This window comes from Aplidium turbinatum, chromosome 3 (assembly GCF_918807975.1).
Source record: "Aplidium turbinatum chromosome 3, kaAplTurb1.1, whole genome shotgun sequence".
Lineage (NCBI taxonomy): Eukaryota > Metazoa > Chordata > Ascidiacea > Aplousobranchia > Polyclinidae > Aplidium > Aplidium turbinatum.
Window position 1 is genome coordinate 45,097,674 of NC_137474.1, and position 24,060 is coordinate 45,121,733.

Here is a 24,060-nt window from a genome sequence, read left to right on the forward strand (position 1 = left end):
TACTGACTGGGGCCGTTTTCGTGCAGGTTTTTGTTCAGTCATCAATTAAGTTTTTTTTTTTTTTTACATTGACTCAACATCTGTAGATGTAGAAAGGGACGGTTTGTTGTCCAGAGTAGTCACGTCAACTCAGCCTGTTGAATCACGATTCAACATCTTTCAAAAACTAATGGACGGGCGCCTTTTACGTTGCTTCCACTTGATATAAAAACACTTTCTGTGAATTATTTTGTTGTTTTAAATGACAATTAATGTATGTTCAATGCAAACACAGTTTTACGTGGCTGAGTTCAATTGACATTATGACACAAAGGTAACACAAAATGTTGCGGTTATCAAATAACTTGGCACAAACTGTGAGAGTCATTTTAGAACATTTCAAGGATTCTGATTCGAAAATGCACTTAGTTTTTTTTCTGGCTCTAGTTTTCGAGATATTCGACAAAGAATCTGTGAAATCTTTTCCCGAAAGCTTTTTTATTATTAATATCACTCATTTTTAACACTGTTTATCAGTGTGATGTCATAGGTGCATTTGTCTAGTTTCATCATCATCATCAGCCGGCCATGCCACTGCTGGCAGATGGCCTCCACAGTCCACATATGTTTCCACACACGTTTCCACACCATTCTGTCTTTTGCTGTTCTCATCCAGGTGATGCCAATCTTCTCTTCTATGTCATCTCGCCATCTTCTTTTTGGTCTCCCTCTAGCATATCTTGGTGTCCATTCTGTGGTTATCTTGGCCCATCTGTTGTCTGTCATTCTTGCTACATGTCCGCCCTCGAAATTTTTTTTCCCACGAACTTTTTGTTACTTCGCGTAGAGTTTGTATTTATACCGTGTGAATGCAAGCAGATTTCGTTGGCGTGTTTGATTCAGTGGTTTCGTTTTTTGCCTATAAATCGTGAGGACATCAGTTCGACGCCCATCGAAGTCGATTTTTTTTCTTTACATTAATTTTTGCCGTGCACAAAAGCTTTTCAAAACAAGTAAGGTTAGGATTAATTTTTAATCAACTCGGAAAATCTTACTTTTAGACTAGTGACCAGAATCAATTTCTTTTCTCAACTTTTTTAAACTTGACTAGACTAGGTGTGTCTCCAGGCTACGTTTTTTCAAGTTCAGTGTTTAAATTTGGTCCTAGAGGGCAAAAATCGATAAAAACAGTTACGCGCGCCGCGCGGTAATCAGTAATGGCTACACTTACAGAAATATGCAAATGAGACAAAAAGTTTGTGGGAAAAAAAGTGTCGCGTCCCGCCCATTGCCACTTTAGGTTTGTTGCTGTTTCTATGACATCTTTGCAGTGATGTACGCGCATACAAAAAATATTGACGCCGTCAGCGTAAACGCAAACGTTCGAAAAACCATACGCCGTATGCGTCAACGTAACTTGTAAAAAATGTTGGCGGCGTCAGCGTTAGCGCATACACTAAGCGCAAACTCATTTTGTTTGCTAGGTGCCAAACATTCACACGGTATAAACCACTCGAAACAAACAAGTTTTATTTTGACTTTCCACGAAGAAACACCAGCATCTGAAAGTGTTCATCTGACATTTTGCTGTGTTTTGGTTCCGCAAAAACTTTACGGCGTAGCCTCAAGCGCAAACTATCCAAAAAAAAGTGGCCGCAAGCGTTAGCGTAAACAAAAAGTCTACGCCGCAACTATGCGGAGTAGAATTTGCGGCGTATACGTACATTTCTGCATCTTTGATACAAGTTTTGTTTCTGATGACTTCATTTCTAATCTTGTCTTTTCTATTCATGATTAATATTATTTTTTCCATGTTCCTTTGCACTGCTGCCAGTTTTCTTGTTTGTTGTTTTGTGAGTGACCATGTGACCATTGTCTAGTTTAATTGATTGTAATTGAAAAAAGTTTAAAACACAAGCAAGGGATAAAATGAATTGTGATAAATGAAAGAGGGAAATAAATGTGCAATGAAAAAGGTTGAGAATCGTGGCTTAACACAAAGAAAAGTAACTTGAAAATCTTGTGGTTTTCATTGCAGGCATTGAAAAGTTTGTTTGTTTTATCTTTATCCTGCATTGCGGGAAAGCGGACTTGAGCGCTATGCATCGGTATACGCCTTCCGACTTACACCTGACCCACGCTGCAGCCGACGGCAATGTCTGTTTCCGGTTGTCCACTCTACTTATGACTTAAATTTGGTACTACCCATTACTCGAAATCGATTACTGGGAAGAGGCAATTAACGTAAAGTTTCTTGCCCAGAGAAACAACAGCAAGTGCGGGTGGCTGGAGTCGAACATGCGTCTCGACTGCGAGCCCAACGCGCTAACCACTCGGCCACTGCTGCCATCTCATCATCTGAGAGCAAAATGGTTGTCATTTTCGGATTTTTTCATGGCAAACAATGCGAGAAGCTAAAACAGTTGAAAATTTCTGAACTTTGAGCAGGTCTAATGTCGTAGGCATATTTTATTAGCCTACTAGAATTATAAAATATAGTAGCTGCACAACTCAAAATAAAATTCCCTGCAGAAAAAGGTAAACAATGGCTTGAAATTAAATTTTTATTTGTAAAAGCATCAATTTCAGTACCCGTACAAAGCCGTGCGAGCACCATCATGATCATTGATGAACTAGGCACTAGCCTACAGTAGAGAGAATGTGAAAACTGTTGTGTTGAGATGCATACGCCGGAGGTTTGTTTTGACTTTCACAAGATATTTTACTCTGTTTTTTTTCTAAATCTAAATGGTTTGGGAACTGAGTATTGTAACTTGTCGTATAGGCTTCAAAATTTGGTTTGATAAAAGTGGCTGCTTTTGTTTTATATGTTTTATAAAAGTATCTGAGATCTAGGTCTTCAAACGACTTACAAACTTTCACAGAAACCACAAAAGTCTTAGTCTTATTAACTTTATATTTGCTTATTTTTGAAACAATAAAAACAAGTTTAAAAAAATCAACAAGAACAATATAATATTGTACTTCAAAATAAGTTGAAAAATGGACTCGTGGTAACCAATGCAGCAGCTACCTCGTGCCCCTGCAGTCCAATCAAGACGACATCAGAAACACAAAATACTGAAAACATTGCGATCAGTAATACGGTATATGTGGTACTCGATTTCGGACGTTTCTCTCCTGAAGCGCTTTGCGCTGACGCTGATTAATTTGTACGCATACTTTGTTTGCCACAGTTGAGTTCTGTCTTGTGTACTGAGCTGCAGTTGCTTTGTTTAGTTTAACCTTTAGTAGAAGTGTTGTTTGTTGAGTTCTGTGAGTTAACCTTATTGTGTTTTAGATTATGCAACTTCTTAGTTAATTAAAACCAACTTTGTTTGTGTGACTAAATGTATGGTATAAATGTATAGATAACTCATTAAATAAAGTGTTGGTGGCGTGAATGAGGCTATTTTAGCTTTTTTGGACTTGAAAAGAGGTCGCTTTAAAACCGCATCGAGTCCTAAACAAGGTTGCATCTTTGTAAAACACTCGATGTCAAACTTGAAGGGAATCACAACAATGACTGGCACCTTTCTCTTTGATTGTTTTCAATCTTCAACCACCAAATATCCCTTTTAACCACTAGACACATCCCTAGTACAATAAATGTATAATAAAATGTGACCACAATAAAATGTGACCACAAATGTATGTAATGTGACCATAAAATGTGTGTACAATAAAATGTGACCACAAATGTAAGAAAAGCAGTAACAAGTACGTCTGGATAGATTTGAAAGGAAGAACACCTTTCCCGACTTAACAGCATTCGAGGTTTGAGGTAGAAAAGTTAAAATCCCGTTAAAAGTTTCCGGCAACCCAGTAACCGCATCAAATAAAACAACGGCGCAACAGCGCTGTGGAACAATATCAGCGATGACGAAACAGTGACGTACAAAAGTTCTTTTGACGTCAAAAAACAATGTCTTTGCAATGCAACTTTCAAGTCTGATAGTCCAACAGTGGATGAAGTTTGTGCAATGACGTCATTCAAATTTAATGACGTCGTTTTACTAGAAAATAAAGAATCATTTTTTGCGTACACTGGTGACGCTAAAGGTTGTGAAGTAGGGTACATGGGTTTCTTTATGATATCATAAACGCAGAGCAACACGTAAGGAGTGTAGACCATTAAATAGAAAAGCGAAGTGAATAATAAAAACCGCCAGAGTGCGCTATAACGTACGAATACATTGTTCGAATGCTTTCGTAACCATAACAAACGCAATGAACTAAATGACATGTACAACCACGTCATAAATATTATGACAGCGTTCGTTGTGACGTGCACTTCACTGATTGGATAAAATAATTTAGAACACCCTGAGCATGGAAAAGATTTCGACTTGATGGAAGAGCGCTGTAAAAAATAATCTTGAAACTCCTCCAAGTCAGAATCGTTGTCTTGAGATTGGTAGTTAGGAACCTCAGCAACCAACAAAGTCTCAGAAGGAATCTTCTGTTCTTCGACGTTTGCTGCAAAGTTAAGAACCATGTTTTAGAATTGTCACCGCAGTGAAAAGACAAAGCTGACCAGCTCAAGTGTCACAGTATCTCCCACACTAGTTGTGCGCAAAGCTTAATCACTAAAAAGCGGCTGCATAGCCGAGTGGTGAGAGCCATAGAACGGCACTCGAAAGCCCGCCGGTTCGATACCGCGAGCATGCGGCTGTGTCTTTGGCAGGACACTTAATGATATGCTTGGAGGTGGACACAAAGATTCGCTTCCTTACCTTCCCCGTCCACTTAAACTTTAGCGGGTTTAGCATACTTTATTTCACACAAAATATAACATAATTAAATTAAATAAACTCAAACATTTTCGACACGTACGTGTGTCCTCATCAGGAATTAAATCTGCAATACATAAAATGAAAAATCGTAAGATAAATTTGACTATGCACTGTAACTGTAAGTTTTCATTTTATGTATTGCAGATTTAATTCCTGATGAGGACACACGTACGTGTCGAAAATGTTTGAGTTTATTTTATTTAATTATGTTATATTTTCTGTGAAATAAAGTATGCTAAACCCGCTAAAGTTACTATGTTTTATTTCTCTATGGTTCAACAAAGCAAACTTTCTACCAAGCTTTATTAATTTAATGAGTGCGAAAACAAACTAAAAACTAAATGCAATTCGAAGATAGCTGGCGGGCTCATGACCATTCCATCCCATAAACATTTAATAATGTTGATGCAAAACATAAGAAAATTGAGGCTTTCTTGTTTATCAATGAGATTAAAAGATAAATAGCCTCTTGCTTGTGATCTTGTGTTGCAATAGGAAGTCAAGTAAAGTTTCACTTACTTCTGTTATGACGAATTCTGGAATGAGTTTCTTGTTTTTTCTCAATAATTTGTTTATTTTCATCCTTCACAAGCTCGACTATAATACCTGAACATATAAAACCATCTTGAATGTTATAAATAGGAAGGTCTGTTCTGCAGTCCATTTTTAATATTATTACTTACAATTGTTACATAATATCATGTTGTCCATTGTCATTCTTACCCAGACAACAGAATTCGTCATTTTTACATTTATTCAACGTCTGCAGACAATGATTCAACGCTTTCTGCCTAGGTACATCCTTGCTGCTTTACGAAGTAACAATTGGTGCCATTGTCAAACTACATCCTATGACAAGACCCAAGTTATGTTCTTGCTAAAAAGTACTTTAATGAGGACCAGGGCCGTTGGGAGGATCATTTGCGGGCCCGGTATCAATAAGATCCTCGTGCCCCAAATCAATACACTTCTAAGAAAAAAACTCACTATATCCAAAGAACACGCGGTGGTTTTGTGAAAAAGTTACGAGCATCCAAGGGCACCGTGGACCATGGTCCGAATGTATAAATAGATAAAAATTACCTTGCTTTTGTTGCCGACCGGAGCTAATGTAGTCAGCTGGCAGAAGAGAGTCTTGCTCACATGTTTCAGGACAGACGATATAATTTCCAGCACTGCCACCATCGCTACGAAATATTTTGGTTCATGAAAATTATAACAAACTTTAGACTTTCAAAATATTTAAGCAAACAACAGCTTTGTTGAATATCATTAGTCATTACAAACCTAGATAGGTCATAAAGTTCATTATTGAGTCAAAAATAAAGAGCCCACAATGTAGATTCCAAACTCATGTTCAGAAAACGTTTCGAGAACTATACTGTCTTCATCTTCAGTGCTACAACTGTATCTGTTGTGCTGCGCAATCATTTCGTATGTGAGCAGAATAGTAGTTTGTCAATGCATAGATAAGGCCATATTTTTGTTGTTGTTACATTGTATTGTTTCTCTAATATTTCTCATACATGTAAAATTGATTTTTCTTAGGCTTGAAATGGCTGTATAAATAGTCGAACCCCTTTGCTAGTTTGATTTATTTTTGTTTTGTTATAATGTTAAATGTTGTGGTGCTGCTAAGCACTAAGCAGTGTTTGTTTATGAATGTATCTTGTATCTACATTTTGGACTCTGTATTTTTTGATTACACTAACGAGGCTATCTAACCATCTTGCACCTAATCATTGTTCCCTGAAATTTGGAAAGATTACACTGCTGGCCATTCTCATTTTTTCTAAGATATAATTGTCATATCTGCATTCGAATTTAAGTCGTACCATATCGTCACACTTTTTGTAATACACTCATACAATCTTATTGTCTATCAGAGAGGAGTAACAGGCAAACCAAAGCCCATCTTGAACATTACTAACACCATCACTGAGCTCAACATCAGTTGATGAGGCTAAATGTATGAGATGAATAAAACGTACTCGATTGTGAAATATTTTGTCAGAAATATTTTTTTTATTTTTTTGTTAATTTAAAACGAAACAGAAATGTCGAAATGAAACGAAACGAAACAGAAAAACAGGAAAAATTTGTTCAACCAAACAAGATCGCTTTGAGCAGTTCTAACAACTACATGTTGTGCGCAGACGTTCATGGGACAATTCTTTGCGCCGATAAATCTCATGCAGCTTGCAAAAGACGCAATAAATAATGCAATAGATTGTTTTGCTCAGAAATAATCGTTAAAATCGATGTTCATTGTGACGTATTAGAAATTAAAGCCGTAAATTGAACTCACTTGTCTCCGGCCGCTTGCAACCTCGCCACAATTGGTGTGACCCACATGATGACGAAAGCCACCCAAATGACCGAAAGTAACACCGCAGTGGTGCGGACACTTATCACAGATATACTGTGACGTCCAATGTATGATTGTGACGCACGTTTGATATTCGAACCTCGTCGAATCAAAGAGTTTCTTTCTGAAACGAGTTAAGTCAAAATAGTCAAATTATAGCAGACAAAAACAGGATATATTTTACCTCAAAAACTCTTTTATAAAACATACAAATTCTATATTTTCAATCTTTTACCAACTGCATGAAATACCGTTGCCTGAACTTTTTCATCAGAACTAAAGCGTTGCCACGACGTGGGCCTACTTATAATTTTTAACCTCCGACTTACTTGGGGCTAACATTTGGGCAATTTTCCCCATGCGCTTTCCATTGTTGACGTAGTTGAGTTGACTTTTTGTTTGTGACTTTTCTGCTTTGGAATTTTGTCCTCTATAGAATCCTGAACAACAAAAGGCGCGTGTGAGTTAATTTCAAATACTTGAGAAAATTTTTCTTGTTTGAAGAACAACTTGTGAGAACTAAGTTATAAAACAACAACTCAAGAAGAAAGTTTGAAAATCTTGCAAATTCCGTGAAATATGAGACGCCTCAATGCCACTTGTCTTCAAATGGCACCACTTAGTGGGTGGACTAGTTTACTTGCAACCACAAAAAAAGAACATAACAAGAAATGAGAACTTTGTGTAGCAGAATGCGTCCATTCGTCAATCCATTCGTTATTCAATTGATGCGTTCAGTCATGGATCGATTTCAGCTGTATGGTTTAGATCCAGTGAGCGCCGCAAAACGGTAGGTTACAATATGCAGTGAAAAAGGATTGTTTGGAAAGAGACTGAAGAAAAGAAAGGAACCCGTTTAAATTGGAGTGTTTGTGAATGAATGATGAAAATCATGCAATTTGTGGAATCCTGAAATCTTACCATTGGCGTGGATTCGAAAATATTCTTCTTCTTTCGCGGAAGCAAACTCCGGTTTTGGCTCTTGCATTCCGGAGGTTTCGGTTAAGGAACTCTCACAGCAACTGGATTTCTCGGTTTTGCATTTTTTCAATTTTGTTTTTTCTTCGCCGTCATTCTTCACCGAAAAAAAATACAACATTGCAACATCAAAACAACTTTGCTGCTAATTTAGTTATTTTAGTCTTATTCAAAATAGATAGATGTCTTGTTCCAACACAGTTTTATTGTTAAAGAGCATGTTATTTATGAGAACTTACATAAACGTATCACAAAATAAGAATTAAGCCGCCTAAAACAGACACAAGCGAACTATGTGAATACGTAAAAGTTGTCTGCATACAAATGATGTATAATATTTATTACTTCAACCAAGTCTAAAGAAATCGACTCCTTCCAGGACAATCATTCACTTTAAACAATGTTATTGTCTAGGCTTAAACAGAGATGTGTTGGCCAACGACAATTTAGTTGTATGTATTATGCATTCAAACGAGGTTATTATGTAAAGTAATTTATAGTCTAATCTCTTTAAAAAAGAAAGACAAATTTAATTCAGCAAATTTTGACTTCAAAGTGACTCAATTATTCTGTGATGCAAGACGGACGTCACAATTGCCTCCGCGATGTTGCAGCGTCAGTAAGTTGCAGTTCATTGTGCAATGAGAACCTCAGGTTCCAAATCAAGACAGTCTAAGAAACACTCTATATCTAAATAATACGCGGTGGTTTCGTTAAGTTTCCTGGCCCCCTTGGGGCGATCACGGGCCCGCAAAATTATACCGGGTCTAAAGTGCCCTTGAACCCCCTGTCCACTTTACTGGCTATATACAACCACCCAGCCAGTAAATAATTTGTTTTATACTGTACTGTACATCTACAGACGCTGGATCATTGTAAAATATATCTCATTTTCTGACTGCGTATGCGGTGATACCAAACATACCTGTTGAGAGGTTCCAATGCTTAGCACTCTCAACATGGTGTCAAATGCTGGAATATGCGGCATACCAGCGCCATCTGTGTGCGTAGAAGATCCTGATGACGTTCCCGAGCGGTGGCGCCCCATGCGTGTAGTTCGCTTATGCAAAGCGTATGTGAGAGCCAAAGTATTCAAAGATGAGAGAATAACAGAAGCAGCTTTGAGACCTGAAATATATTGTTGAATAAGCATTTTTCTTATATGTATTTCGATTAAGGTTGTAGTGAAAGTTAAGAGAAACTCCTTTGCACCATACAGACTGGAAATGGCAATATTGACAATGACAAAAACGAGTATCCGTATGAGATGGTAGCTGTCACGTTATTCCATCTAAGTACTGCAGCCATTGGACAGTGTTGCTAGCATGAGCTGTAGCATTTCCAAAATCCGAAGATAAGGCAGTGGATGATGTTGTGGGGTATAAGAGACTGGTCCACACACACAGGAATACAAAACACGTGCTTACACAAAGATCAGTTTAAATCCAGAGATTAGAACCAAAACAATAAATTGGCATGGCTTCTTTGCAGCTCACAACTTAGCGTACTACTTTTCCGGTTTTCTTATGAGAAAAGAAGAGAAAACACGGGGCAAATTTCTCGCGGGCCGCACCATGAGATTAGTTTGCCCTATTTCTCCATTTTCCCACCCTACATTTCCCCCACTACTCAATCCTCCAGTACTATACTGCTTTATTGCCCCATTTAGGCATCTTTAGAATTAGCAAATGCCATAATTTTGTTTATAGTTGGGGAAATTTCTTTCAAAGAAACTACAATGCTTTAATATAGCAAAGCCAATCATTCCATTCAGCAAGATACCCGCTTAAAGTACAACAACTTTAAGTGCACAGATCCCATTAAAGTACATCAGCTCTTAAGTAAATGATCGACCATTACCGGTAGACATCTTTGCTTATATTTTATGCGCAATTTTAAAAACGTTAAATCAACAAGGAAACACGTCATATTTTCTATACAGCTGTATACGGTAGCTTGGAGATTTTCCATTGCATACGTTTTTAATTGTTAGAATGCAATTAATAATGGAAACAACAACACTCAAATGTTTTCTCCCACTAAGTAGATTAAGTTCATTCAAGAGACAAAGCTTAAAAGGCAACAACCACCATCACAAAGCACTAACAGCAACTTCAGTGCAAAAGTCCACCATTACATCACTACTACTCAACATGGCATGTTGGCAGCAGGGATAATCTTAATTGGTATGCGAAAACAATTAAAATCTATTACACTTTTTGTATAATTATAACCCAACCTATTGCATTACCAAAGATATATATGTAATCGTAATTTAATTCGTTTTAAATTAATCGTAACCAGCAAAATAAAATAATAAGTGGATCGTGGCCGCAAAAGCCATTTTAGTAAAAAAAAGTTTTAAATTGTGGTCGGTGACGAAAAGGACTTGGGAAACATGGCCATAATAACAATGTGCATGTAATCATAATTGAAATCAAACGCATGCCCAAAGTTGTCCTAAGGACTAGCTTACTTCAGAGCAAATTAGAATGCTATTACATATAGCTTTCCTTTTCAACAATGAAAAGCCATAACCAACCTACATATGAATAGCAAAACTATGTATTTTTATTGTTTGTCACTCTTTGTCCGTTGACAAAACAGTAGATGTGAAACTTCGAAAAGTTAAAATTAGCGACGAAACTGAGTTGCCCAGAGTGTTTCAATAAAGTGCATGGCAAAGTTGCAGACAACTGATTTGAAATCTAGTTTTTCAAGAAACGTAAAGTTTTTGATTGATGTTGATTTCATCAATTTGCAGTTTTTTGTGCACGGTGCTAGGTTTTCGTCACTAATATGAAACGGCAACAATTTTGTTGTTAGTTGAAGAGTGAGGATTTTAGATCACGTGGATGCGAAACTGCATCCGCCTTTAGCATTTCCGCGTACACTAGAAGGTTAACTTGTTTCTGATTTACAAAATAATGTACTTTTTTGGTGAAAAGGGAGAATAAAATTGGTTTTAAAGTAATTTAAGGTTTAGTGTTGAAGGCCAACTTCTTGCAAGGCGTAAAAATGTCAAATTGACCCTTTGAATGTTTCCGGTAAAGTGGAGCTGCGCGTCCGATAACGTAACGTCCCGAGTGAAAGAGCGGTTGCGACGCACGTCTAGAGATTTACATTCGGGTGAGGTTAAATGAAACTCGAAAAGGTTTGAAATAGTTCAAGTTCGTTTGGAAAACGTTTAAACTTGAAAGTAGTGAAACTTGGTATCGCTCTACTTAAGTTTACCAACTTGATTCTTTCATGTTGTTACCAACTTGATTATTTCATATTGTTACCGACTTGATTATGTCATATTGCTTGAAGTGTCTGGCCTATTTCCGGGTTCAAATCAACTTTCAAATTTATTTGTACACTTATGGGTTTGATCCATATCCATAACTTAACCTGTTGCTTTGCTTTACAACCTTGCCAACAATTAACTCAATATTCTACAAATATCTCAAAAAACAAACTGTTATCGATTTTGCTATGATCATTGATCACTAGAAATAACTCAAATATTACCGTTATAATGGCCGTTATACCGTTGTTGTAAGGTGAAGAGATATCGCTTCGTTTGCACTCTGGTTTGTTGAATCAATGTACGAATCACCTTTCAAGGATTATACGTTTATGTTTATTAACTAATCAAAGATTGATTTTCTGTCACAGTCAGTGTATTGGGTTTATGGCTGCATATCTCCTTCCTTCTCTACGTCACAATAGGACATCTTTAAACCTATTGAATCTGATTTCCAGATAAAATATCGAATAACGTTAAACCGACATATACTTAGTCGATTTAGCGCTGGGATTCACCGGTGTGCACTACGGCCCTTTAACGTTGCTTCTGTGGTGCCGGGCAACAAACCACAAACACAAGGAGGCCTAATGTTTAAGTATGATGCTCTTCGACCTTCTAACGCAGCGGTTCATACTTTTATAGCTTACTCTTACAGCACACTAAAATAATTGAAATATCTTTGCCGCCCATCTAGAAAACTTTGTAATTTGAAATTACTTATGGTAAAACTACATATCTTATAAATGTAACTTCTTGTAAAGAGAACAGCTAAATTGTGTGTACTTTTCAGGCAAATCAAAATGAGGTTAGATCTGATGGTTTAGTTTCAAGGTTGATGTTTTAATGGGTAGTATCCAAGGACTACTGCCGTTGTAGATCAGACTCAAGCAGGTGGTCTACAGTAGTTTGAAAAGTTATGGTTGGGCGAACTAAATGTCTGCTTGTTTTTGTTTAGAACCATTGGCAGATAAATTTTGTTTCAGTGACTCATGTATCTTGCAAAAAAGCGCTGCTTCTTTGTTTATTTTGAAAAGCTCTCATTCTATTTTAATCCACTTCCTTCCTTGAAGAAACATCAACTTAGCTTTGTAGGCTAATTTTGGTTTTGTTTTAGTTTTCTCCAAAGTTTCACGTTTTTTTTTTTTTTTTGGTGCATCCAGGTTTACGCCCACTGATTGAAAATGTTGGTTACATAGGTTACAGTAGATGGGAAGGCAAGGAAGCCAATCTATCTTCAGGCAAGCCTCTTAGTGTCCTGTCAAAGATACAGATTGAGCGGTGTCGTACTGACGACCTTTCGAGTGCTGTACCTTGGCTCTCACCACTTGGCTATGCAGCTGCAACAATAATGAGCTATTGATTGAGTAAGAAAGAACTTTTTATCTACATCCACTTGAAGTTATAACAAAATTGCCAAGGCTTGAATGTTCCAATCACCTCTCAAAGGGTGATTTGAAACGGGCGGAAGAAATGTGGTACCCAGCTTGAAACCTTTTCATAAAATATACGGTGGCATAGCTCTCCATTCAACGGCACTTAAAAGATGGAATAATTCCCCGGCGGCAAAACTTCAACAATTGGAAACTTTACTCTGTCTATCGCGGTAACCGGCCCTGCGTCAAGAGCCTCTACAAGTATGCGAAACTACCAGGAATAATCAATCAACGCTTTGTCAATCCGAGGATAAAGATTCAAACCAGTCAATCAGTCGGCTTTCACTTTGAAAACTTCAATACTAGAATATTTCAACCAGTCATAAACAACACAGCGGTGATATATTTAAGGTTTTCAAGTATTCCGTTGCAAACAGATTGAGAGCCTACTTTCATGTCGGTCTTCGATCGTTTTGTTTGTTTTTTTATGTAATTTTATTTATATTTTTAACCTTAATATCTTAACTTGATTTTCAATGCATTAAAATACAAAAACAAAGCTATTATGTTCGAAACTCTAAAGGGCGCACTTTCTGCAATTTGAGAACCGGTGCTCCAAGGGCCCAAGACACCCAAGTTTGTGGATGAACCAATCAATGTGTGGTTGCAATGACTCATCGATATCATTTGATCACATAAATAACAAAGAAGGAGGCACAAAATAGTTGGGAAACAACACTTTGTTTCTCAATATTATAGAAAAGTTAGGTTGCTTTAAAAATGTGGCGATGGAATGCAGAAGGTGAGTTCCCTTATTCTAAAGTTTGAGGCTTTTAGTATCTTTTCGCAATCTTGCAAATTTTAAAACATACATGTACACAAAACACGCCTTCAATTGGAATAAAATGGCAACATTCTGATTTGAAAATTAGCTTATTATTTTCTAAATTTTTCTAGGCCTATTTTATCACCATCATACAGCGGAGGTGGGTTCCTGGTCATTTTATGAATTATTATCTACCTAGACAACAAAATCCGTTGTTTTTACATGGATTCAATGGTACAGACGTTGAAGCAATGTAAAAACAACGGATTTTGATGTCTGAGTACATTATCTACATCCTGACCTCAGCTATTTCCTTCCATTGAATTACGTTCACCCGGTGACTCTTAGGAGCCATGGGCGGTTTGGTGGACCTGACATTTCTCTTCATCTCGTTTGTCATTCATTCTATTTGAACATTACGTCTATTATCGAAACTAATACAAGTCGGAAACTCGTCTTCAACTTTAATTGTTTTCATTCCAGCAACTTAAAGCGACCTTTGTGACGTAAATATAGCAATGCAGCAAACAGCTAAGGTCAAAGTTAAAAAAGAAAGAAACAAAAAACTTTGCATTATTGATGCCTTTTATGTTGCTAAGAAGAAAAGGTAATTATGGTCTTTTGGTATTGAAGATAAGAACTTATCTTTTTCAAAACCAAGAAAGAACGTTTAAACTTCCATCTAACCATTGAACGGCCAAAGCACATACCCCAAACAGCAAATCAGTCGCTTTTTACATTGATTCAACGTCTGCAGACGTTCAATCAATGTAAAAAACGACTGATTTGCTGTTTGGGACTGTACGATCTATTTTGGAATGCTATCAATCAAAGTTTTGTGAAGAAATGCAAAGTGAACGTCTGGTTCACAAGCCTCGATGGCTCAGTTGGTTAAGCGCCGAATTTGTCAAGTTCACAAAGAACTCGTAAGATCAAGCAGTACAGGTTCCACTCTCGGGGTGTGCGCTTGACCAGCAGTACATTTTCCTCTGTGTCAAAATCACTTTATGTTTTTATATACAGTACTGCAAGATATGACCTAAAATAGGTGGTCTACCTGGTCTAGCCCCCTGAAGCAGTCAGTCATGTCTGATTGACGAAACGTCAGAATAAAAGCAGATTGTCACTGTATACATCTTGTGATAGTTTAGCTTGATTTGCACCAGTAGAACGCCTCATATTGTTTAATTAAATGCCTGGTGAACAGCCTCATTCAATTTTTAATGTTATTGTCAGTTAGTTTGAATACGTCACAATGGTGTAGCCAACGCACTACCCGCTTTATAACATTTATATCACAGTATAATACTAAGCTTTGAGTGCCATTATTATCGGTACATCAAATCAACATCCATTTCAGATGCACCGGATTTCTACCTAACAACAAATGTCGTTTCCAATATCAGAAATAATTTATCAAAATTATGCTTCATGGTCACAAAAATCTTTGGCTGGGCCTCATGCAAAGTACAGTCGTAATGCGGAAGAAATGGAAATGGCATTTTGACAGAGAAGGCTAACTGAATAATTTATTCACGTTCAAAGTTTTTCAAAATAGTCTGTTTAAAAGGAGGAATTAACCATGTTTTTCACATTTATCCAATGTAATATAACATTGAAATAATCAAGTCTGATGCAAAACGTCTTGTGGCAAAAATACAAGTCCCATTCTCCTTCCGCGAAAACTCATTAAACTCATAGCTAAGTGCAAATTATTACTTGGAAGAACAGAAGGAAAAGTTTGCAAATCTGCTTCAGACCAACTTAACTTATATTTAACAAACGTTACGAAAAGCAATAGCTTCAATTAAGATCTAGCACTAAAAGTGAAAACAGATTAATTTTCGAAAATATTGCGGAACATGAGTTTAGTTCCTACAGTTTGGTCCCTTGTTTGACGACCAGGTTGGCTATGGTTCCAACCATTTTCCTTTAATTTTGAAAGTTTTTTGTTGTGTACAGGTTTATTGCTGGTGAATGAACATTTAGTGGACGGGAAGATAAAAAAAATGTGATTACCTTCAAGCATGTTGTGAAATGTTTCATTAAGCACACTTGTGCTCTCATGAGGTGTCGTGTGCCTTGTCTTTGGCTTCAATCACAACTAAATTAGTTTCGTGCTTGCCTTCAAATGATCTCACATTTTTTGTAAGTCATGCTTTTGCGACACTGTTCAAGTGGAAAAGAGGAATCGTTTGGTTCACTTTGTGCGTTTGAGGAAGACAGAATGAAAGCAGGAAGTCACAAATAATAAAACATTTTTTGTCTCTGTCAAGGCTTGAGTTGTGCAAAAACTATGAAATAAAAGAAAACCAGGCAACGCGCACAGTGGGACCAACATCCTTTCGAACATCTTAGTTTCTTGTGTTTGCTTCGATTATGCTATCTCCCCAGACAGAATATCAGTCATTTTATCAATTAATTCATCAACTTTAAATCACTGTACACGACGAATCAATGTAAAAAACGATTGATTTGCTGTCTGAGATAAACTGAACATTTTCATTATTTAGTGTCTTACTTTCCATAACAATCAATCCCTCGCCCTCGCATTCTGATTGGTCAATCGAGGTGACTTCGCGACGTCCCGACAACTTGATGATGACGTCAGCCATGAACGCGATTCCAACAATGACGTTGACCAAAGTTAAGCTGATGACGAAGAGGTACATTCGCTGACGTAATCGTCTGAAAATACAAGCTAACATTAAAAATACAAAAGTAAACACTGATGTATTCACAGCAACGAAATTAAATTCACGTCACATTAGCGTCGAAGCAACCACCTCGCGACGCGGAGGCCTGGATCATAAGTAGTCTAGTAGAGCGCTTTGAAGAACATTTCATACGAAAAGAAACATCACAACAAAAAGTCCTTGAAACAAAAGTTTTTTTTACCGAAACCAAAATATTGAAGACAACTTTCGTTTATGTTAAACAATGGCGGTTTTCCTGCTCTCAATTTTGCTTTCTGGACTCTCGCGTGTTTTCGTGGTCATTTCGGACGCAAACGAAACAAGGTTTCTTTGACTTTCAAGCAAAACCACACGAATCGTGAAGATGAAATTCGTATTTTAAACCATCACAACATCACGCACAAAAGCACCATGAGACAATCAAGTAGTTTTGGCTTCGCAGTAGCCTAAGTTGTAAATGAATTATTTATTTATTTGTATCAGACAAGGTTGTCCATATTAAAGCCAAAACACAAGAATTGATTGTCTGCTTTATCATATTGGCAATGACCAGTTAAACTTTGAAACACACTTTCTTTGTTGTGTTTCCCCTTTTGACTTCCACTACAGCTCGGACAATACCTGGCAATGGCGACACATTTCCCTTCATTTGTATATAAATAACTTTCCAAGGCTTGATCAAGAAATCATCCATGAAGGTCAAAAGTTTAGCAAAAGTGTTTTTGAACAGTTTCCATTACTTTTCGAATCGTTGTCGTTGAAGTCAAATTTTTATCTCGCATCGCGGTTTTATTATGATGTCAAGACGTCAAAAAGACTGAGGACAATGAAGTTTAAAACACAACCTATGGTTAGGGTTTGGTCGTCCGTACTATATTAGTTGCCACCGCATGCAAACAATTCTATAGTTTTTGTACAATACGTGTGGTATAACACATTGAAATTTGCTGATGTTGAATCAATGTAAAAAGGTCTGACTTGCTAGCTGGTTTTGACATTTTTTCTGTATTTAAATTTTTCTTTTTCTTGCAAGCAAAGTTGCTTCTATATAAAGGCTTTACGTCTTAACTGCGCACCCACCATCTATCTATCATTCCTTTCATTGCTCTTCAGAACGTCTGCAAACGTTGAATCAATGTAAAAAACAACAAATTTTTGCATTAGATTTAAGATTCTCACCTGTAATTTCTTAAGACTGATATTAATCCAAAGGTGTTTATGGCAATGGCGAGAGAAGCCAACAGTACGATGGCTATTTCTTCGACCTGCGGCATTTCGGAGACTCTTTTTCGGCAAACAGAAAAAAATAATTCCGATGTGCAATAAATGCATACGACATAAACTTTTACAAGACCTAAACAAGATCTGTAAAGAAGTACGGTTTGTAGATATAACTTGATGCTTAATATAAAAATAATGTATCCACAAACTGATTACCAACAAACTAACGGGTCGAATAACATTATTCAAACAATAACAAAACCATCAATACAAGAAATTCGAACGCTCTCCGGCGGAGCAGTGAGCACTGCATCTTCGTCAGGTAAAGTAGTGACCTTATAATAGGCTAACTGTAAATATTTTTGAAAAGCAAACTTTACTACTGTAGTTGTTTGGAATTTTAGAAGTCGCATGAGACTATTTTAATGCAAGGGTGTAGCTGCAAGGTAACACAACGTAATTTCATAGCAGATTTATTACTCTTTATAAGTAATCACTAGGCTGTAATCAGAATAATAATGTACTTGGCTGCACGTATACACCGCTGCACTGACACTGTCTGCTTTGTGAAGCGCTAAGAGCAACGCGTGTGTGGGATGAATACAGTGCTATATAAAAAGATATAAAGTGGAAAATAAAAAAATACCAAATTTACAACGCTCTCTCGTTCTTCTACTGTAGTAGATATTGTGACAATGCAAAGCAAACGAAGTCTTTGTGAGATAACGCGCGCAAATTGAGTTCGATGTGCAATCCGCCTTTTCTCTGTGCGTGCAATCCCAAGTCCCCACTTAATGTTGTTCTAAAATAAAAGGGAAGATAGAGAAATAAATTATTGATAACTTACGTCAAATGCCGGGTATTTTAAGACACACTTTATATTTCATAACTTATTAGCTGAAATCCAGTTCATTAACATGAAAAGTGCTTTTATTTCCAGTTCATATTTAGATTTAGCTGTAGTGTCATGAGCACGGGGCTTGTTCTTTATAGTGCAACAATTGTTTGCTATTTGTTGAATGCGTATCCGGATGGTAATGAAGCAAATGAGGTTCGACAGGACGCCAGTACGAAACTACCCAAAAGTACAAGGCAGTGTTTCAACAGGACCCACCTTGAGAAGGCACTCAAAAATAAAAACCAGCTGATTCAAGTCTTTCCCTGCTTGTAATTGAACGAAAACAAATCTTACCAAAGCGGAAATAAATTTAAAGACTGGCTTAAAGACAACGAGCTTCAAGATTAAAATTGTCATACGAAACTACTGCTACTGAAAAAAAATAGAAGTATTCCAACATGACCAAACTAAAAGACGGGGGCCACAAGCACTACAATCAAATCAACGAGTTTATGTGAACGTTAAATGACAGAGATGTTTGGAAGACCATGCTCAGAACATCTGTATTAGGCACGTAATGTATCAACATAATTATCTCTATCGATGGCTGAAATGGCAATTTGGCAAGAATACAACGGCGACAGAGCAACTACCAACACCTTCATTGTTAGATTGATTCGACGTCTGCAGATGATGAATAAATGTAAAAAGGGCAGATTTTGAGAGTTGGATAGTCAAAGGATCCGACTTTGGTATTCAGTATTTGCCAAACTTCACTTGAGACGACAACAGATGATGAAACTCAACTTCAGATATTTCGCTAACAGAAGCGATGTCAATCCACCATTCTAAGTTAGCAAAAATCCATTCCTTTTACAATGATTCAACGTCTGTAAATGTTAAATTAATGCAAAACAGGTAGATTTTGCTAGCTGGAAAAGTGAAGTCTCTCAGGGGGTTTGAGAAAAGTAAAGTGTCTCGACCTTTTATCTGTCAACCTCCGCTGATAATCCTAGTTGCTTTATGATTCTTGCTTCATTGCTCATTTGAGAAGAGCGAGTGTTTATCAAAACACTTAAAAGACTTAAATGATATTTGTTTGTGCTTTGACCTATGACATTAATCGATGAAAAAATCCATACGTTAATACCATTCTAATGAACAAAATCAGCAACATTCTTTGATGTTGAACGGATTTGAAAATCGATAAGTTGAAAACGCCATAATCATCGCCCAGTAGCCTATATACCACAGAGCAACCTTTATTCCAAGCCAAACAGAAAGCAGAAATATTGGAATGAAATAAAACAAACTGTTTTGACTGTTTTAAAAGCTAATATCTTTTGATCTTCTTCTTATTCGGCATCTCTAACTCATAGAACCCGAGTTAAAAATTGATTTACAGTATTTTATTTTGATTCTATGTTTGCAGACGTTGAACCAATGTAATTTGCTATCTAGGACAGCGCACTTCCGTTCATCAAAGCTTTGGGAACATGGCTCTAGAACACAACGAAGAAGATCGACCGGCACGGGAATCGAACTGGATCTTTCGATTTGGTCGAGTGTCAGACTTCAGCTATCATGTCACCGGAATGGGAGAACAACACTGCAAAATGAAGTGAAAAGAGATAGAATCACGGCCTAAAAGGCTCATGCGACGGCGACAAATGTGTTAAGATCTTGAAAACAAAATATGTCATTTTTACATTGATTCAACGTCTACAGAAGTTGAAACAATGTAAAAATGACTTATTTTGTGTCTGAAGAATAACCACGACAGGACGCTCCCGTTCAAACAATTGTCTTCTTTTCAGCCTGTGCGGCGTCTCAACGCTTTTCATCGATAAAATAAAAAAGAAGCAACAAAAAGAATATTTTTTGTTTGTTTTTGTTTAATTCTGTTCTTTTCCAGTCTAGCCCTGCGTCCGACGGTCAATATTTTGCTGAGTAAACAGGAAATAATCCGCATGAATACCAATGCTTGCATCACAAGTTTTGAACTTAGGCTACTTACGAAAGCAAGTGGTCGAGAGCTCTGTGAGATGAATTATTATGGGTGAGATATTGATGAGCCAGTGGTGGGATGGCGCAACGGATAAGGCGTTGGCTTTTCAATAAAGCAAACCTGGTTCGACTCCCGGCTTCAGTTGGTTGTTGAAAACACCGATCACCTCTACCTAGAGTGTAATAAATTGGGTGGGCATAATTGCTGAAGTAAAGGCGGCCGAAAGAAAGGAACTGGCCACTCTACTTCCCTTAGTGCCGAAGGCTTAGTGCAATGAGAACCTTATCTTCTCATACCCGACACTTGAATCAAGTATGGGACCACCTTTATCTTACTGATGAGCCTAGCTTTAGCAGACGAAACACACGTCTATTGCTGTCAATTCTTGCTGCACTTAATGTCTGCACTTGGAAAGTCTTGGTGGCTAGAGTGAAGGTTACATCGTTATGGTTAACGAAATCCAATGCTTGCTGTTATATAGTCAGCAGCCTCCTCAACCTTTTGCTGGATACCAGGCAGATAACTCCTTGTACACAGGTTACTAACTTCTGCCGACTTTAACTGCTTGTAACTGAAATTGCCATTCAATTTAACACCACTACTGATCGTATGATTTGTAAGATGAGAAGCTATATTATTGGTATGATTAAAGATGTTCTAATTAACTCTTTCTTGACACTGCGCTAAGTTTTACTATATTTTCGGAAAGATTTTCAACAAAAAGCAAAAAATTGCATGCTTGTTGTGGGCAATAGTTCCCACCGCTGCTCACAGAAGCTCACTATTCATTTAAAACTACAACTGTGTTAGCAAATTCCATATGAACCTAATTATGAACTCAGCTGATTTGCATCGATCCAACGACTGCAAACATTACAAAAATTAACAAAATAACTTGCTTGCAGAACATGTAAACGTTCAATTTTTGCATACTACCCTGGATGTGTTTATAAATTGCTTTTGTTTGGATCTATTTGCATTGTCCGATGGGTACCAGCTCAGTGGCCGAGTGGTTTCGCCTTCGGCTGTGGTGCTGGTAGATCTGAGATCGATTCCAGGTCGGGTCAAACCGAAGACTTTAAAAACGGTACCGATTGTGTTCTATCCTGCATAGCGCAGTGAGAATGAGTCGGGTAATAATGTGATAACATCGTAAACCTGATATATATGAAAAATGAGCCCTGTCGCTAAAAGACCTTAGCTGTTGTAGAACGACAATAAATAAAACCATAACATTATTATTGTCCGATGGGTGTTATGGATGGTTTATGTGCTGTAAATCCACTACTGATCTAAAACCTCATTTGAAAGTAACTTATAAACTATCTCTTATTGCATCAGATCAATGCAAAATGACGGAAAAGTGCTATAGCGTACTATGCACTTGAGGTAAACAAGTTTTAAACTCGGTCATTATTGAAAACATTTCTGAAAACAATAAAATTTTGTTGCATTTGGCGCAAACGCTTCAATTTCAAAGGCACCAAAATATTGATTTAAGAACTGTGTTTACTGCGCCAAATAGATCCCTCTGTTGATTTAAACCTAGCTCCCTATGTTTTCAGTTACATTCATGTCATTTGCTTCCAAGCAAACGCCATAGAGCAAGATAGTTCTTTGACAAAAATTAACCCTAAAAACATAAAAACAGCTCCCAAGTAGCAAAATTGTTTTTTTTATGTTGGTTCATCATCTGCAAACGTTGATCAAAAAAAGATTCGGTTTCTAACCCGGATGTAATGCAAACACATAAAATTTGTAGATTTACCAACAGGTTGTGAAAAAATAACGATCATTCAAATCTTTTCTGTTCGATGCAAAGTACACAAAATACGACATAATATTTTCTGCACTTGCTGCCACTCTGATAATGTTGATTGAATGTTGAACTTGCTCAAAAGCAACGTTTATCACAAAGCGTGATCAGCTACATGGCTTCGTATGTTGTTTGGACACACCGGTTTATGTTAGAAAATGTTTTGATGTCACCAATTGGCATCACAATAATTATGCTTGGACCAAATCGATATCGTTCAATCAGTCAACGCCATCGTTCGTTGAACACGTTGAAGTGTCAAAACAACTGAAGAAATCTTGCTGGACAGAATTTTACTATTTTAAGCAGCTTCGCAGTTTTATTCCTTTTATGTTAGTTATTGTAAAATATGTAGAAAATAATATTATTGCTGCAATGCATATAGCAATATTTAACAAACACCCATTATTATTATTATTATAGAAAGAGCATACGGGATTTAAGGGGCGGATTGTGACCCTCAAAATTAGTTTACGTTCACTGAAAAAAACATTAAGCTGTTAAATTCATCAACATTAATACCACAAACAACAAAATCTGTCATTATAAAATGAGGGATTGCTGCCTGGGTCTGTCTCTAAATATCTACACCACTAACTTGCTTTGCTACAAGTAGAAATTAGATCCCAAATAGATATCTTTCAACATCTGTAAATCTTTCAACATCTGGGAATACATTTGTGATAGTAAAATGTTGTCTTATTGTCACTTCACTTTTCCATCTACAGCACATGCTTGAGATATTAAATTGTTAAGAAAATTTTAGTTTTGGTGAAGATATGCACTGACGAGCTCATGCTCTAGAATAAACTTGTTTTCGTCAGTTTTGTGTAATACTTTCTGCCTTTTTTCAGTCTTAATAAAATTGTCTGCTAATCACAAAATATTCAAAAACGTAATAAAAACTCAAAAAAGTCGTTTCCTGCCAGACAACGTTTGATTAAGTTTTGATTAACTTTATTGACTGGACTAAACCCCTGATGTACATTCCACGTTTACCACCTTGCTGCAACTGGCGTGTTTGACTTCACGTGTGAGAGGGACAAGTGGACGAATGGATCCACTTCCGGTCACGTGATCATGGGGATATACATCTTGATTTGGAAACTTAGCTTTAAATAAGATCAGAATTGTTTTACAAAGACTTGCTCAAGTTTAGATGAACTTCTCAATCATTTGTTCTTTTTTCATTAAAAGTTGTGACACCAACCATTCCGGAATCGCTTGTTTTCATTTCTTTCAATCTGCAATTACTTATACCAAGCAAAGTGATTTCTTTCTTTCATTCGCACTGCATTGAAAACCTGAATTTTTGAAGTGATGTGTTGTTTTCCATGTGACGCTTTGACTCGTGATAATGCTACTGTGGTAACTGGGTTTGCCGATGTAAACAAATTACATCAGTTGCCAAATATAGTCTACGCATTACTTAAAATTGTAAAAGCAATTATTAAAAATTTGATGTTTTAAAACAACTGTTAACTAAAGTCAAAGCGAATAACTGAAGAATTCCAGACTCGGCCTGTTCCTTGATGTTAACGCGTTAAAATATATTTCTTCTGGTCAAAATTTGTTTTAGCCTGCTTAAATTCCCACAGTTTTGTTTGTTTCAAATCCAAGCACATTGTGACTTCATCTACCAATGATGCCAGAGTCTGGGAATTCTCATCCAAATTCGATTTGATATTTCCGTTTTGGAGCATATTTTTTTACGACGCGTTATTGCAAAAGAAACACTACAAATGCGTTGTTTTGAGTTTTCCAACGTAATTGAACGTTTCTACGACGTACCATCAGCAACTGTGACGTAACTATTGTTGACTGGGAAGAATATTTTGTTGTTTGAAGCCTGGTGAACGATCGACGTTG

At 37.0% G+C, this 24,060-nt stretch overlaps 1 protein-coding gene across 1 annotated transcript; it reads right to left on the reverse strand.

The window, feature by feature from the left end:
- Positions 1 to 2,991: 2,991 nt before the first annotated feature.
- On the reverse strand, positions 2,992 to 17,669 carry LOC145767201 (uncharacterized). The gene is made up of 9 exons (XM_082578977.1): positions 17,488 to 17,669; positions 16,134 to 16,300; positions 9,047 to 9,249; positions 8,065 to 8,218; positions 7,473 to 7,583; positions 7,084 to 7,267; positions 5,859 to 5,962; positions 5,295 to 5,381; positions 2,992 to 4,458 (listed from the first exon to the last, which is right to left on the reverse strand). Exons 1-9 carry the CDS (start codon positions 17,580 to 17,582, stop codon positions 3,773 to 3,775), a joined length of 1,791 nt encoding a protein of 596 aa, XP_082435103.1. The 5' UTR covers positions 17,583 to 17,669; the 3' UTR covers positions 2,992 to 3,772.
- Between the last annotated feature and the right edge of the window lie 6,391 nt (positions 17,670 to 24,060).

Coding starts and splice junctions, on each gene's coding strand:
- LOC145767201 (XM_082578977.1), bottom strand. CDS start 17,582: ATGCCGCAGGTCGAAGAAATAGCCATCGTACTGTTGGCTTCTCTCGCC. Junction 8,219..9,046: donor GCATTGGAACCTCTCAACAG/GTATGTTTGGTA, acceptor TTTTCGGTGAAG/AATGACGGCGAAGAAAAAAC. Junction 5,382..5,858: donor CGGTCGGCAACAAAAGCAAG/GTAATTTTTATC, acceptor TTATATGTTCAG/GTATTATAGTCGAGCTTGTG.